Below are 12,032 nucleotides of genomic sequence, written 5' to 3'. Positions count from 1 at the left end.
ATTTGCTGGGTGAACTTGCAGCTTGTGACTCCATTTGCTGGTGAACTTGCTGCTGGTGACTCCATTTTCTGAGTGAACTTGCAGCTTGTGACTCCATTTGCTGGTGAACTTGCTGCTGGTGACTCCATTTGCTGGGTGAACTTGCTGCTGGTGACTCCATTTGCTGAGTGAACTTGCTGCTTGTGACTCCATTTTCTGAGTGAACTTGCAGCTTGTGACTCCATTTTCTGAGTGAACTTGCAGCTTGTGACTCCATTTGCTGGTGAACTTGCTGCTGGTGACCTCCATTTTCTGGGTGAACTTGCTGCTGGTGACTCCATTTGCTGAGTGAACTTGCTGCTGGTGACTCCATTTGCTGAGTGAACTTGCAGCTTGTGACACCATTTGCTGGGTGAACTTGCTGCTGGTGACTCCATTTTCTGAGTGAACTTGCAGCTTGTGACACCATTTGCTGGTGAACTTGCTGCCGGTGACTCCATTTTCTGAGTGAACTTGCAGCTTGTGACTCCATTTGCTGGTGAACTTGCTGCTGGTGACTCCATTTTCTGAGTGAGCTTGCAGCTTGTGACTCCATTTTCTGAGTGAACTTGCAGCTTGTGACTCCATTTGCTGGTGAACTTGCTGCTGGTGACTCCATTTTCTGAGTGAACTTGCAGCTTGTGACTCCATTTTCTGAGTGAACTTGCAGCTTGTGACTCCATTTTCTGAGTGAACTTGCAGCTTGTGACTCCATTTGCTGGTGAACTTGCTGCTGGTGACTCCATTTTCTGAGTGAACTTGCAGCTTGTGACTCCATTTTCTGAGTGAACTTGCAGCTTGTGACTCCATTTGCTGGTGAACTTGCTGCTGGTGACTCCATTTGCTGGGTGAACTTGCTGCTGGTGACTCCATTTGCTGAGTGAACTTGCTGCTGGTGACTCCATTTGCTGGTGAACTTGCAGCTTGTTACTCCATTTTCTGAGTGAACTTGCAGCTTGTGACTCCATTTGCTGGTGAACTTGCTGCTGGTGACTCCATTTTCTGAGTGAACTTGCAGCTTGTGACTCCATTTGCTGGTGAACTTGCTGCTGGTGACTCCATTTGCTGAGTGAACTTGCTGCTGGTGACTCCATTTTCTGAGTGAACTTGCAGCTTGTGACTCCATTTTCTGAGTGAACTTGCAGCTTGTGACTCCATTTGCTGGTGAACTTGCTGCTGGTGACCTCCATTTTCTGGGTGAACTTGCTGCTGGTGACTCCATTTGCTGGGTGAACTTGCTGCTGGTGACTCCATTTGCTGGTGAACTTGCAGCTTGTGACTCCATTTTCTGAGTGAACTTGCAGCTTGTGACTCCATTTGCTGGTGAACTTGCTGCTGGTGACTCCATTTTCTGAGTGAACTTGCAGCTTGTGACTCCATTTGCTGGTGAACTTGCTGCTGGTGACTCCATTTGCTGGGTGAACTTGCTGCTGGTGACTCCATTTGCTGAGTGAACTTGCTGCTGGTGACTCCATTTTCTGAGTGAACTTGCAGCTTGTGACTCCATTTTCTGAGTGAACTTGCAGCTTGTGACTCCATTTGCTGGTGAACTTGCTGCTGGTGACCTCCATTTTCTGGGTGAACTTGCTGCTGGTGACTCCATTTGCTGAGTGAACTTGCTGCTGGTGACTCCATTTGCTGAGTGAACTTGCAGCTTGTGACACCATTTGCTGGGTGAACTTGCTGCTGGTGACTCCATTTTCTGAGTGAACTTGCAGCTTGTGACACCATTTGCTGGTGAACTTGCTGCCGGTGACTCTATTTTCTGAGTGAACTTGCAGCTTGTGACTCCATTTGCTGGTGAACTTGCTGCTGGTGACTCCATTTTCTGAGTGAGCTTGCAGCTTGTGACTCCATTTTCTGAGTGAACTTGCAGCTTGTGACTCCATTTGCTGGTGAACTTGCTGCTGGTGACTCCATTTTCTGAGTGAACTTGCAGCTTGTGACTCCATTTTCTGAGTGAACTTGCAGCTTGTGACTCCATTTGCTGAGTGAACTTGCTGCTGGTGACTCCATTTGCTGAGTGAACTTGCTGCTGGTGACTCCATTTGCTGGTGAACTTGCTGCTGGTGACTCCATTTGCTGGGTGAACTTGCAGCTTGTGACTCCATTTTCTGAGTGAACTTGCAGCTTGTGACTCCATTTGCTGAGTGAACTTGCTGCTGGTGACTCCATTTGCTGGTGAACTTGCAGCTTGTGACTCCATTTGCTGAGTGAACTTGCTGCTGGTGACTCCATTTGCTGAGTGAACTTGCAGCTTGTGACTCCATTTGCTGGGTGAACTTGCTGCTGGTGACTCCATTTGCTGGGTGAACTTGCGGCTTGTGACTCCATTTGCTGGACGAACTTGCTGAACGTGTCTTTCATTTTGAGCGAATTTCCCTTTACCCCGACTTGAAAGCATTTCTTTGTTTTTAATTAATGTCTTTCACTCACTTTGAGTGAAATTCACCACCTAGGTGTGGGGCAAAAGACAAAAGCAAATTATGGAAATGGCACGGAACAAGTTCAGATGGTGTCTCACTGAAAATAAAAATGCTTTTTATTGTAAACTGGAGGGCAGTCCATCCTACAGACAGGGCTACCTTCCCCATCAGCTCAGGCCCCTTGTCTCACCAGGTCTCCCCTCACTGGTGTCTTCCCCATGAGCACCACTGCTCCTCTGTAGGCCACTCTCAATACTCGCCAGGCACCTGGATACGACTCGCCACCTCACACTGCCACCAAATACTCACCACTCGCGTGACACCACTGCTACTCACTCACCAAACACCTGGTATCCGACTCCCACAATACGCCGCTCGCAAGCCACCACCACCACCACCACCACCACTCGCGAGTGATTTTTTTTTTTTTTTTTTTTTAATGAAGTTGCACTTTCCCACCTAGACAATAGATAAAAAAAAAAGATGAACAACTGAACATTTACATTTTTAAATACATTTTTAGAGCTGCGGTGTAACGATTTGCATTATTTTTACTTGAACCAAGTGGCTAATTTCAGTGATTTCCTTAATTTGTTGGGTATTTTTAATTATGCAAAAGGATACAAATATTGAGGCCCCAGCTTAACTGCGCCCCTCCTGCCTCCAAATGAGATCTGTCATCTCCTCCTCTGGAGTCTCGTCTCATTCTCTGACGTGTGTCCACTGTTTTGCCCATGAGATCTGTTTAAACATGTTTTCAACTGGTTTCATACTTCATATTGTATGATGCGATATATGGTTCCACCTATTGCCTTTTTTTGCTGTTTTCATATTCCCATTTTTTAAATTAACGTTTCAATCACATGTTCGTCATTGTCGTCTCTGAGTACGCAGAGATGGCTAGGAAATAACGATACTAGAAGTCCGATCATTTTAGAGCGTTTGATTGTTTTACTGTGCAGTGCATTGAATCTTGTTTTGGTTTTAGTTCATGGCTTCAAGATCCGCTGACATTTTTGAATTACAAGAAGAAGTTTCATCATCTGCTTCACTTGGATGAATTGCAAATGAGGTCCGATATCCGGGTATATGACTTGGAAGACCAAATCATGGAGCCTGATCTCAACAACAGAAAACTTCTCAAGTTGAGAGTAAGTAGTAACCAAGACAACAACTACACTTAAATGCACTCTTTGCATGACAACTGCAGCATTTATTTCCACAAAGCTGAGTTACGATTTTTGTAAATATCTCAGTCAAGATGAAATTTCCTCTGACCAAATTGCCCAGAGTTTACCCGACCTCGTCAGATATATCTGAAGCTCGGCAGGCTCGAACCTGGCTCAGTGCTTGGACCGGTGACCGCCATGCACGACATGTGGTTATTGATGGCTACGGGGATACATGGCGGGCAGCAGAGGTTAGTGCAGCCAATTCCATCGTTGCATGGTACTTCAATGGTCCCATGTCCACACTTCACGTCTTCACCGGCGTGGTGAGGTACACGGTCACGTGCCTTGGTGGCGAGATGTTAACTCCCTCGCTTGGTATACAGGAGGCCGTGGGTTCCATCCCATCCCTGACGCTTGCTGCTATATATTTGGAGTTTGCGTCTCTCTCCCCGTGGTCGCATGGATTTTTCTCCGGGTCCTGCGGTTTTTCCCTTTACGTTTAGAATTGACGTCACGCGTTTAGAGTATTTGGCTGATGTAAATTTCCACACGATGAGGCACTTTGTTTGGCTAACATAGCTCAGTAGTTTATAATTTTAGTTTTTAACTCCGCATGGCCATGGGGAGGCCCTCGCCCTGACGGCGGAGGGCCCCCGGGGACCGCATGAGCGAGGCGGCGTCCCGGGCAGCGACGATGCTGACGCTCGGCGTGATCCCCGCCGCAGGTGCCGGGCGTGGCGGAGAGCCGCCCCTCGGTGCTGCGGGGAGACAGGCTGGTGGTGAGCGAGAGCGCGCGGCGCAGCGCCGACAGCTGCATGGACTTCACAGGCTACGTGCACGGGGTGCACCTGGAGGACGTCTCCCTCGGATTCTCCCCCTCGTAAGATCCACGGCTTCACTGCGCAGCGGGTCGCTGCCTCGTCACACCTGCTCTACCGGTGGTTGTGCTCGGTATTGGGTTCGTTTAAACATTTTCCCCTTGTGTGATGAACTCAACTAAAGTTCAGTTGCTTGGTTCTTTCGGTAAAGTCACGTAGAAGGGAAGTAATAAAATAATAAAAATAAAACATAATAAATAATTCTCACGACGTTTCGGCCACAACGCAAGCAGCCGTCCTCAGGTGAAGAATGAAACACCACCAAGCTTGGAGCGTATATAATTTTTACGACGTAGAATTGTAATGTATTACTTACTGTTAGTAACTCAGCTTATTGTAGAGTATAGTAAATGCGTAGGAGGTGGGCGGGGGGGGTTCAAATTAATATTCTACGTCGTAAAAATGATATATAATTTTTACGACGTAGAATTGTAATGTATTACTTACTGTTAGTAACTCAGCTTATTGTAGAGTATAGTAAGTATACTGATGATGCTATGTAGTTTATACTTTAGTTGTTTATGTAGTTTATACTTTAGTTTTTTACGTGGTTGTTTAGCAACTGCAGCTACATACTATTAACATTCCTTTCCTTTGTTAATGCTACCCCCCTTCCCCCTCCCTTTGATGCTGCTAATCCTGCATAATGCACGGGCATAATATTAATTTGAAACCCCCCCGCCCACCTCCTACGCATTTTCCATATGCTAAATTCCTCTTGATATGCAAATTATTTTGTTTAGGCGCTCTTCTTCCCACCTCCCCCCCCCTCCAACTCAGCTTAAATATACGCTCCAAGCTTGGTGGTGTTTCATTCTTCACCTGAAGACGGCTGCTTACGTTGTGGCCGAAACGTCGTGAGAATTATTTTATTATGTTTTATTTTTATTATTTTATTGCTTCCCTTCTACGTGACTTTACCGAAAGAACCAAGCAGATGAATCCCTGCAGTCACGAAAGCTTTAAATCGAAATTTAAAGTTCAGTTGTTTTTGAGATGTAGGTTATGCTTCAGTGGGACCTTGCTTCATTTGATTTGAATGGTACATTACAGCCTGCTTTGTTAATAAGGAAGGCTGCAAAATTGGGTCCAGGAGAAATATGAGCTAAACAAGGGTCATGAACCATGTGTTTGCAAAATGAGTGGTGATTTTTGTTGGAGGGTCAACTTAAATCAAGAAGTGGATTAGAGCGAATTGGAGTTATTTTGAAAATTTTAACCTGATAATAAAGAAACATTCCAATGTGGAGAAAGAACAAAGTGTTTGCTCAGCGTGCTCTGCTTCTCGTATGACGCATGGCTCAGAATTAACAAAACGAATGGTGCAAACATTGAAAAGTTAGCGAAGGAGCGTGGAGAGGTTCACGCTTTGGATTACCCACTAGCGGGTTCCAGGGGCTTCCCGATGAGGTCTTCCGTGACCCTTGCCCCAGTTCCTCCGCCCTGCCGGCACGCACAGGCATGTAGATGCTCGACGGCGTGAGTGTGCCAACTGTCCACCGCAGTTCCCGCTGCTGGACAGCAGTCGGCGCTGTGTCACTACACATTTATAGAGGTCGCTTCTAAAAAAAGAGCTTTTTATAGCGAAGTGGCCTTTTCTGGTAAAATAAAAATAGTAAAAATAGAACGTACGCAGGTGAATGATGTCACGTAAACTATGAAGGAGGAAAGTAAGTGGGCTAGGGGAGGTCGTGTCGATAGCAGTGATGGTGGACAATGGTCAAGAATGTTAATGGAGTGGCAGCTGAGGAATGGAGCTCTCTGTGCGAGAGGACATCTACCGAGGAGATGGAGCGATGAAATCAGCCCGTGGGTGGAGGTGCTGGGTGGATTGTTACACCGTAGAACCGTGGGAGATGGTGATGGCTTGGGGAGGCTGTCATTCAGCAGTGGATTGATGAAGACTGACAATGGTGACGAGTATTGTGAAGCCCTTTGTCAACCTGCCCACGCCATGTCTGCCATGGGTTATTGTTTGGCCATAGTTCACCATGCTGGTCAATCCAGTCCAGAACCAGTTCTGATATCACTCACTGGAGATGTCAGTTAGGGTTGGGAATTGAACTCAGGGAATCGGGTTCATGCAGCTCAGTGCGTGAACCACTCCACCCCAATCCGACTTCAGCATTCAACAAGAGAAACCAGGAGGAACAACTACAAACGACGATGACGACAGCATGTGCGCGCACACCGCACGTGCACACGTCGCACACCGGGGCGAGTTGGGTGGTAGGGGCGGGGGAGGGGAGGGGGAGACGGGGCAGCGGGGGACGATCGAGAGTCTGTGTCGCGAGTGACCGTCTTGTATTTCTAATCCCTCTCAAAGGTTGTCCATTGACTTTTCAGAGTCCGCAGTTATTTTTTTCGTGTGTGTCTGTTTCGTGCGGCAACCTTAGGTTCTTGAATCTATTTGTGAAGAACATGAAGTTCGATGTGATGTTCACGTTCAACCGGACGCCACTGAAACTGCAGCACCGTGCCGTGGACCAGGCGGTGGCGAACCCGGCCTTCGAGCACGTCCTGTTCCCTACAGGCTCCTACAACATGACGATACAGGATCCCAGCTCACAACTCGTGTAAGCGGTGTGCGGTGACCTTTGTTGGTGATGGCGTTGACTGCGAGACTTGCCTACCACCCATCATTTCCAGTCGTGCTGAGGTCCTGGCTTGGCCTGTAACGCGGCCTAGCTCAGGATGGAGCCACTCCGTTGCTTTCAGGGACTCACGAGTGAGTGGTTCTGCTGTGGCTTGGCTCAGTCTCGGCTCTATGGAAATGTTGAGCATCGCTGGGACCCGGCTCAAGTTAAGCGCCACTTTAAGCCGGTTCACTTGAGCCAGAGCCAACCCAAAAAGACCCCATGCGTCCATCAATAACACAGCCGATGTGGCAGCGCCACGGTGGTGAGATGTTAACTACCTTGCCTGGTACACAGGAGGTTGCGGATTCGATCCCAACCCTGATGCCTGTATAGGTGTAGTTTGCATGTTCTCCCTGTGGTCGTGTGGATTTTTCTCCGGGTGCTCCGGTTTTTCCCGTCACATTTATAATTGACATGCGTTCAGAGTATTTGGCTGCTGTAAATTTCCACGTGATAAGCACTAAGTTGAGCTTTCATTTGTGGACAGGCCGCTTCTGAAAAAGAGCTATGTAGCTCAGTGAGCCTTACCTGGTAAAATGAAATAATGGCTGATATAGATGCATCGGTCTTGCTGGGGAAGGTGCTGACGGCCGAGTCCCCCCCCTTGTTGTGACCCAGGCTGTACAACCGCATCCTGTCCGATAACCCGGAGCAGTATCGCGCCGTGCAAAACATCGTGTCTGGAATCTCACGCCCTGCGCCGTACCTCATCTTCGGGCCTCCAGGGACCGGCAAGACGGTGACTCTGGTGGAATCCATCCGTCAGGTCAGTGCGGGAGACCCACCCAGCCCACACGCAGTTCACAATTTCAGTTCAATTTCTCGATTGAAAACGCATTTCTTTAGAGCTGCTTTTTATTTTTAGTGGTGTTGTCCTTCCCCCATATATCTAATTTGCACGGTTGGCTATGTACGGTGCGAGAGAAGTTCAACATTCCATATCTACACAAAGTAACCTACTGACCTACTGACTTGGGCATTTCATATTCGCGGGTTTTTATTAAAGCTTCAAAATTATAATGATATTCTTGGCTCTTGGTCAGCCCACTGCTGGATTAAGGATTCCCGACACCGTGTCGGTCAAGGGGGTTGTATGACCATACTTCACCACGCTGGTCAGAACGGGTTAGTGAAGTTGACGTTCAGCACTGGTTCAGATGTCACTCGCCACGCACGTTAACCCTGGCCGGCAATGGAACTCGCTCGATGCGACTCCGGGCTACGGTGCAACGTTTCCGCATCGTGCACAGAAACGTTTCATCAGTGTTGGCTCCACCCTAACCCTGCACGAAGCCTCGCCCACTTTAGGCGAGGCTTTGGGTGCGATCAGACTCGTGAATAAAAAATACGGATAAAAAAGTGGTGGAATGATGCCCAAATAATCTTCCGTAAAGGGCATCCCCAGCATTGCAATCGCTGATTTTCGTAATGTTGGCTCCATTCAATAATTTATGTCATTGATGTGAGTAGGTCCCCCTGCTGTGTTTAGTCAACACACAGGTGAGGCCTGCGCTGTGTGTGTATCTGATGCACTAATCACGCAGGTGATGTCTGCGCTGTGTGTGTCTGACGCAGGTGGTAAAGTGCATTCCTGGGACGCACGTGTTGGCCTGTGCTCCCTCCAACAGTGCCGCTGATCTCATCTGCCAGCAGTTGATTCCTGAAATTGGCAAAAACAACATATACCGCCTCAACGCTTACAGCCGTGACTGGAATTCAATCCCTGCTGCTGTGAAGGTATCGGTCTTTTTCCACAGTTCGTATGAAATTAATAAGCACAATAATGTTACGTCCCCTGAGTCAATCCACTGCTGGATGAATGCCTCCCCAGGCTGTGGTGGTCGCCCAGTTCGTGTAACATTCATTCACTGAGCTGCGCATCACACACACAGTGGTTCTCCGTACCATCCAATTTGCTGTTCTAGAGTTTCCCATTGTAAGGGCAGAAGCATGCTTTTAAAATGGATGTTTATTGAAGTCCGTGCTCTGACTACAGTGAGCACGGTAACTCACAGAGACGCACGCATGCTGCACCCTAGTGCAGGAGGGAGTGAATTGAGAGGAGACTTTTAAATGCAACAAGAGATACACACACAGTTGGTACTGCTAAGCGGAATACAAGTTGCACACAACAGGAGAGTTGTAATACGAGTTGCGTGTGTCTTGGTGTATATGCGCTGTGTCCCATGTAACGTGTCTACTACGCGCTTGCAGGAGTGTTCCAACTGGGACGGGGAACAAAAGCGTTTCTGGTACCCTAAAAAGGAAGACCTCATGACGTACAAAGTTTTGGTGACAACACTGATCACTGCAGGAAGGTACGATGTGTTTTTTGGTATGTTATAAATACTACAATGCATCATAAGATGTTCACCAATTTAAATGATACCTGTTGGAACACCCATAGCGCTTGATCTAAAAAATTCCAGGTGTTAATTTCTCAATGTTGAAAATATTGCAGTGGTTTTAAGCCATTTGCTTCTATTGGACACATAATTATTTTTGCTGTTGTACAAAGCATGGGTGGAAAAAACCCGATTTTTTTCCAGCGGCAGGCATCGGGGTTTTTTCTTTAATACAATTAAACCCGATTTCGGGGAATTAAAACCTGGTTTAATGAATACGAAACTCTGATAGGCTTAGGCTGCTTCCTCGTCGGTGCTGCTATCGTACTCGGGGCCGTCGGGCACGGGGTAGTCGTAGAATGTGGCGGGCAGGTTGGTCTTGATGAACACGAGCTTCTCCTCCACAATCGTGGGCGCCAGTGAGTTCCTTAGCTTGGAATGGATGAAGCCCATCGTTGAGAAGTGCGGTTCTGCAATTAGAACCAATTAAACCGGATTTCTCCCAATCTCAGATGATCGGATTTAATATAAAAAGACAATTAAACCCGATTGTAAAAAAAACCCGACTGTGCCACCCTTGGTACAAAGTGAATATCATTAACCAATTAATTCACTTTTTGATTATGGACTGTTACGGAAGGCATTGTCCGAGCGCCACTCAACGACAGAGCCGGCCAATCAGGATCTGGTTCATCTGATATACCAACACACATTTACACAGACGCGTCTCATCGCTGGTGGCACACACAGTGCAATCGGTGTTGAATCGGTGATGATGGTGATGATGGTGATGCACACACACACTTCAAAGACAAATATCTCCCTATAGAGCTAATGTTTACACACCACAGCAAGAACTCCTCTGAAGTTGGGTCGACTTGGAGGAGGCCCGTGCAAGGTTTAGAGTCCCGCTTCACACAGACGTCCGTGGGTGTGTAAAGCCGAGTGCCATCGGCATCGACGTGAGGGTAGACACTGGAGCTGGAGATGGTTTTTCCAGGTGGGAGTAGATTTATGGAAATGAGCAAAGGTCGTTGATTAAGCTGCACTCGGACATCGCTGAAGGAGGCGGTCGGAGCAAACCTTCACTGTGGCTGCCCTGCTCCCAGGCTGGTGTCGGCCAGCTTCCATGGAAAAGGCCACTTCTCACACATCTTCGTGGACGAGGCGGGCCAGGCCGTGGAGCCCGAGTGCCTGGTGGCTGTCGCGGGTGAGTGGAGAATCTCGCACCCTCCACGTTCACTTGTGGTGCAGCGTGGTCTGGTGGTGCAGCGTGGTCTGGTGATGGAGCGTGGTCTGGTGGTGGAGCGTGGCCTGGTGGTGGAGCGTGGCCTGGTGGTGGAGCGTGGCCTGGTGGTGGAGCGTGGCCTGGTGGTGCAGCGTGGTCTGGTGATGGAGCGTGGTCTGGTGGTGGAGCGTGGTCTGGTGGTGGAGCGTGGTCTGGTGGTGGAGCGTGGTCTGGTGGTGGAGCGTGGTCTGGTGGTGGAGCGTGGTCTGGTGGTGGAGCGTGGTCTGGTGGTGGAGCGTGGTCTGGTGGTGGAGCGTGGTCTGGTGGTGGAGCGTGGTCTGGTGGTGGAGCGTGGTCTGGTGGTGGAGCGTGGTCTGGTGGTGGAGCGTGGTCTGGTGGTGGAGCGTGGTCTGGTGGTGGAGCGTGGTCTGGTGGTGGAGCGTGGTCTGGTGGTGGAGCGCTGTGTGCCGCTATTTGACGCCCAGGGCTGCTGAGGCCGCCGTCGCAAGTGAACCAAGACGGGGGGCAGCTCGTTCTGGCCGGAGACCCCAAGCAGCTGGGGCCGATCATCCGCTCTCCCCTCGCCATTAAGCACCACCTCAGTGAGCCCCTCTGCCCTGCACCCCTGAAAGCGTTGACGTGGCCAGGCGGTCGGTGTGACCCCTCAAATCTGATTGGTAGTTGCCACCCCGTTACCCGCTCGGGGGGCAGCTTGAATCGGAATTGTTGAGAGTTTGAGCCGGTGAGATTTTTACAAAATGATAAATGCTGAGGCAACCATTGCTGGTCATGATTGCCGGCAACGGTAGCCCTGATATTGGCAAGTGGATCAAGGCCTTTACAGCGGGCTATCGACCCGTGTTTCATGCACAGCGGTTGCCTATTCTAGAACTCTCCAGGCTCATCCCTGTTTAGCCTCTGATGAGGTTGGACACATTCTAGGTGATTTGATCATAAAATCAACTGACTTTGAAAAACGTGTAATTCTCATACAATAATAACAACATGGCAATAAGTCTCGTTTAGTCAAAGTGTTGAATACGCGACACGATTTTTCTTTCTATCTGTGCACTGTCGTTAGCAGCACAAAGCAAATACGCCCCCCCCCCCCGCCCCTTCTCATTCTACAGACAGGTCCCTCATAGAGCGGCTCATGAACGAGAACCCCCTGTACCAGAAGTCGTCTGATGGCTTTTTCAACCATTCATTTGTCACCAAGCTGCTCAAGAACTACAGGTGATGAGAGGCGGACTGCTTGCTTTTGGTCCAACAGCGACAGCGGTACTTGTTCAGGCGAACGTCTCTGCTCATGTCCAGACCGCAGAG

General features: G+C 48.9%; 1 protein-coding gene across 2 annotated transcripts in view; it reads left to right on the top strand.

The window, feature by feature from the left end:
• Positions 1-12,032, top strand: part of MOV10 (Mov10 RNA helicase) — a 39,929-nt gene that overhangs the window by 17,102 nt on the left and 10,795 nt on the right. For both annotated transcript variants that reach the window (XM_061572923.1, XM_061572922.1), the window contains 9 exons: positions 3,433-3,595; positions 4,342-4,496; positions 6,891-7,070; positions 7,752-7,899; positions 8,709-8,870; positions 9,348-9,451; positions 10,588-10,688; positions 11,192-11,308; positions 11,837-11,942. In XM_061572923.1, the coding sequence (XP_061428907.1) occupies positions 3,433-3,595; positions 4,342-4,496; positions 6,891-7,070; positions 7,752-7,899; positions 8,709-8,870; positions 9,348-9,451; positions 10,588-10,688; positions 11,192-11,308; positions 11,837-11,942 (1,236 nt within the window). The remainder of the gene's footprint in view (positions 1-3,432; positions 3,596-4,341; positions 4,497-6,890; positions 7,071-7,751; positions 7,900-8,708; positions 8,871-9,347; positions 9,452-10,587; positions 10,689-11,191; positions 11,309-11,836; positions 11,943-12,032) is intronic.

This window comes from Lethenteron reissneri, chromosome 51 (assembly GCF_015708825.2).
Source record: "Lethenteron reissneri isolate LAM-NWPU_2019-01 chromosome 51, ASM1570882v1, whole genome shotgun sequence".
Lineage (NCBI taxonomy): Eukaryota > Metazoa > Chordata > Hyperoartia > Petromyzontiformes > Petromyzontidae > Lethenteron > Lethenteron reissneri.
This window is presented reverse-complemented; position numbering and strand designations above follow the sequence as displayed.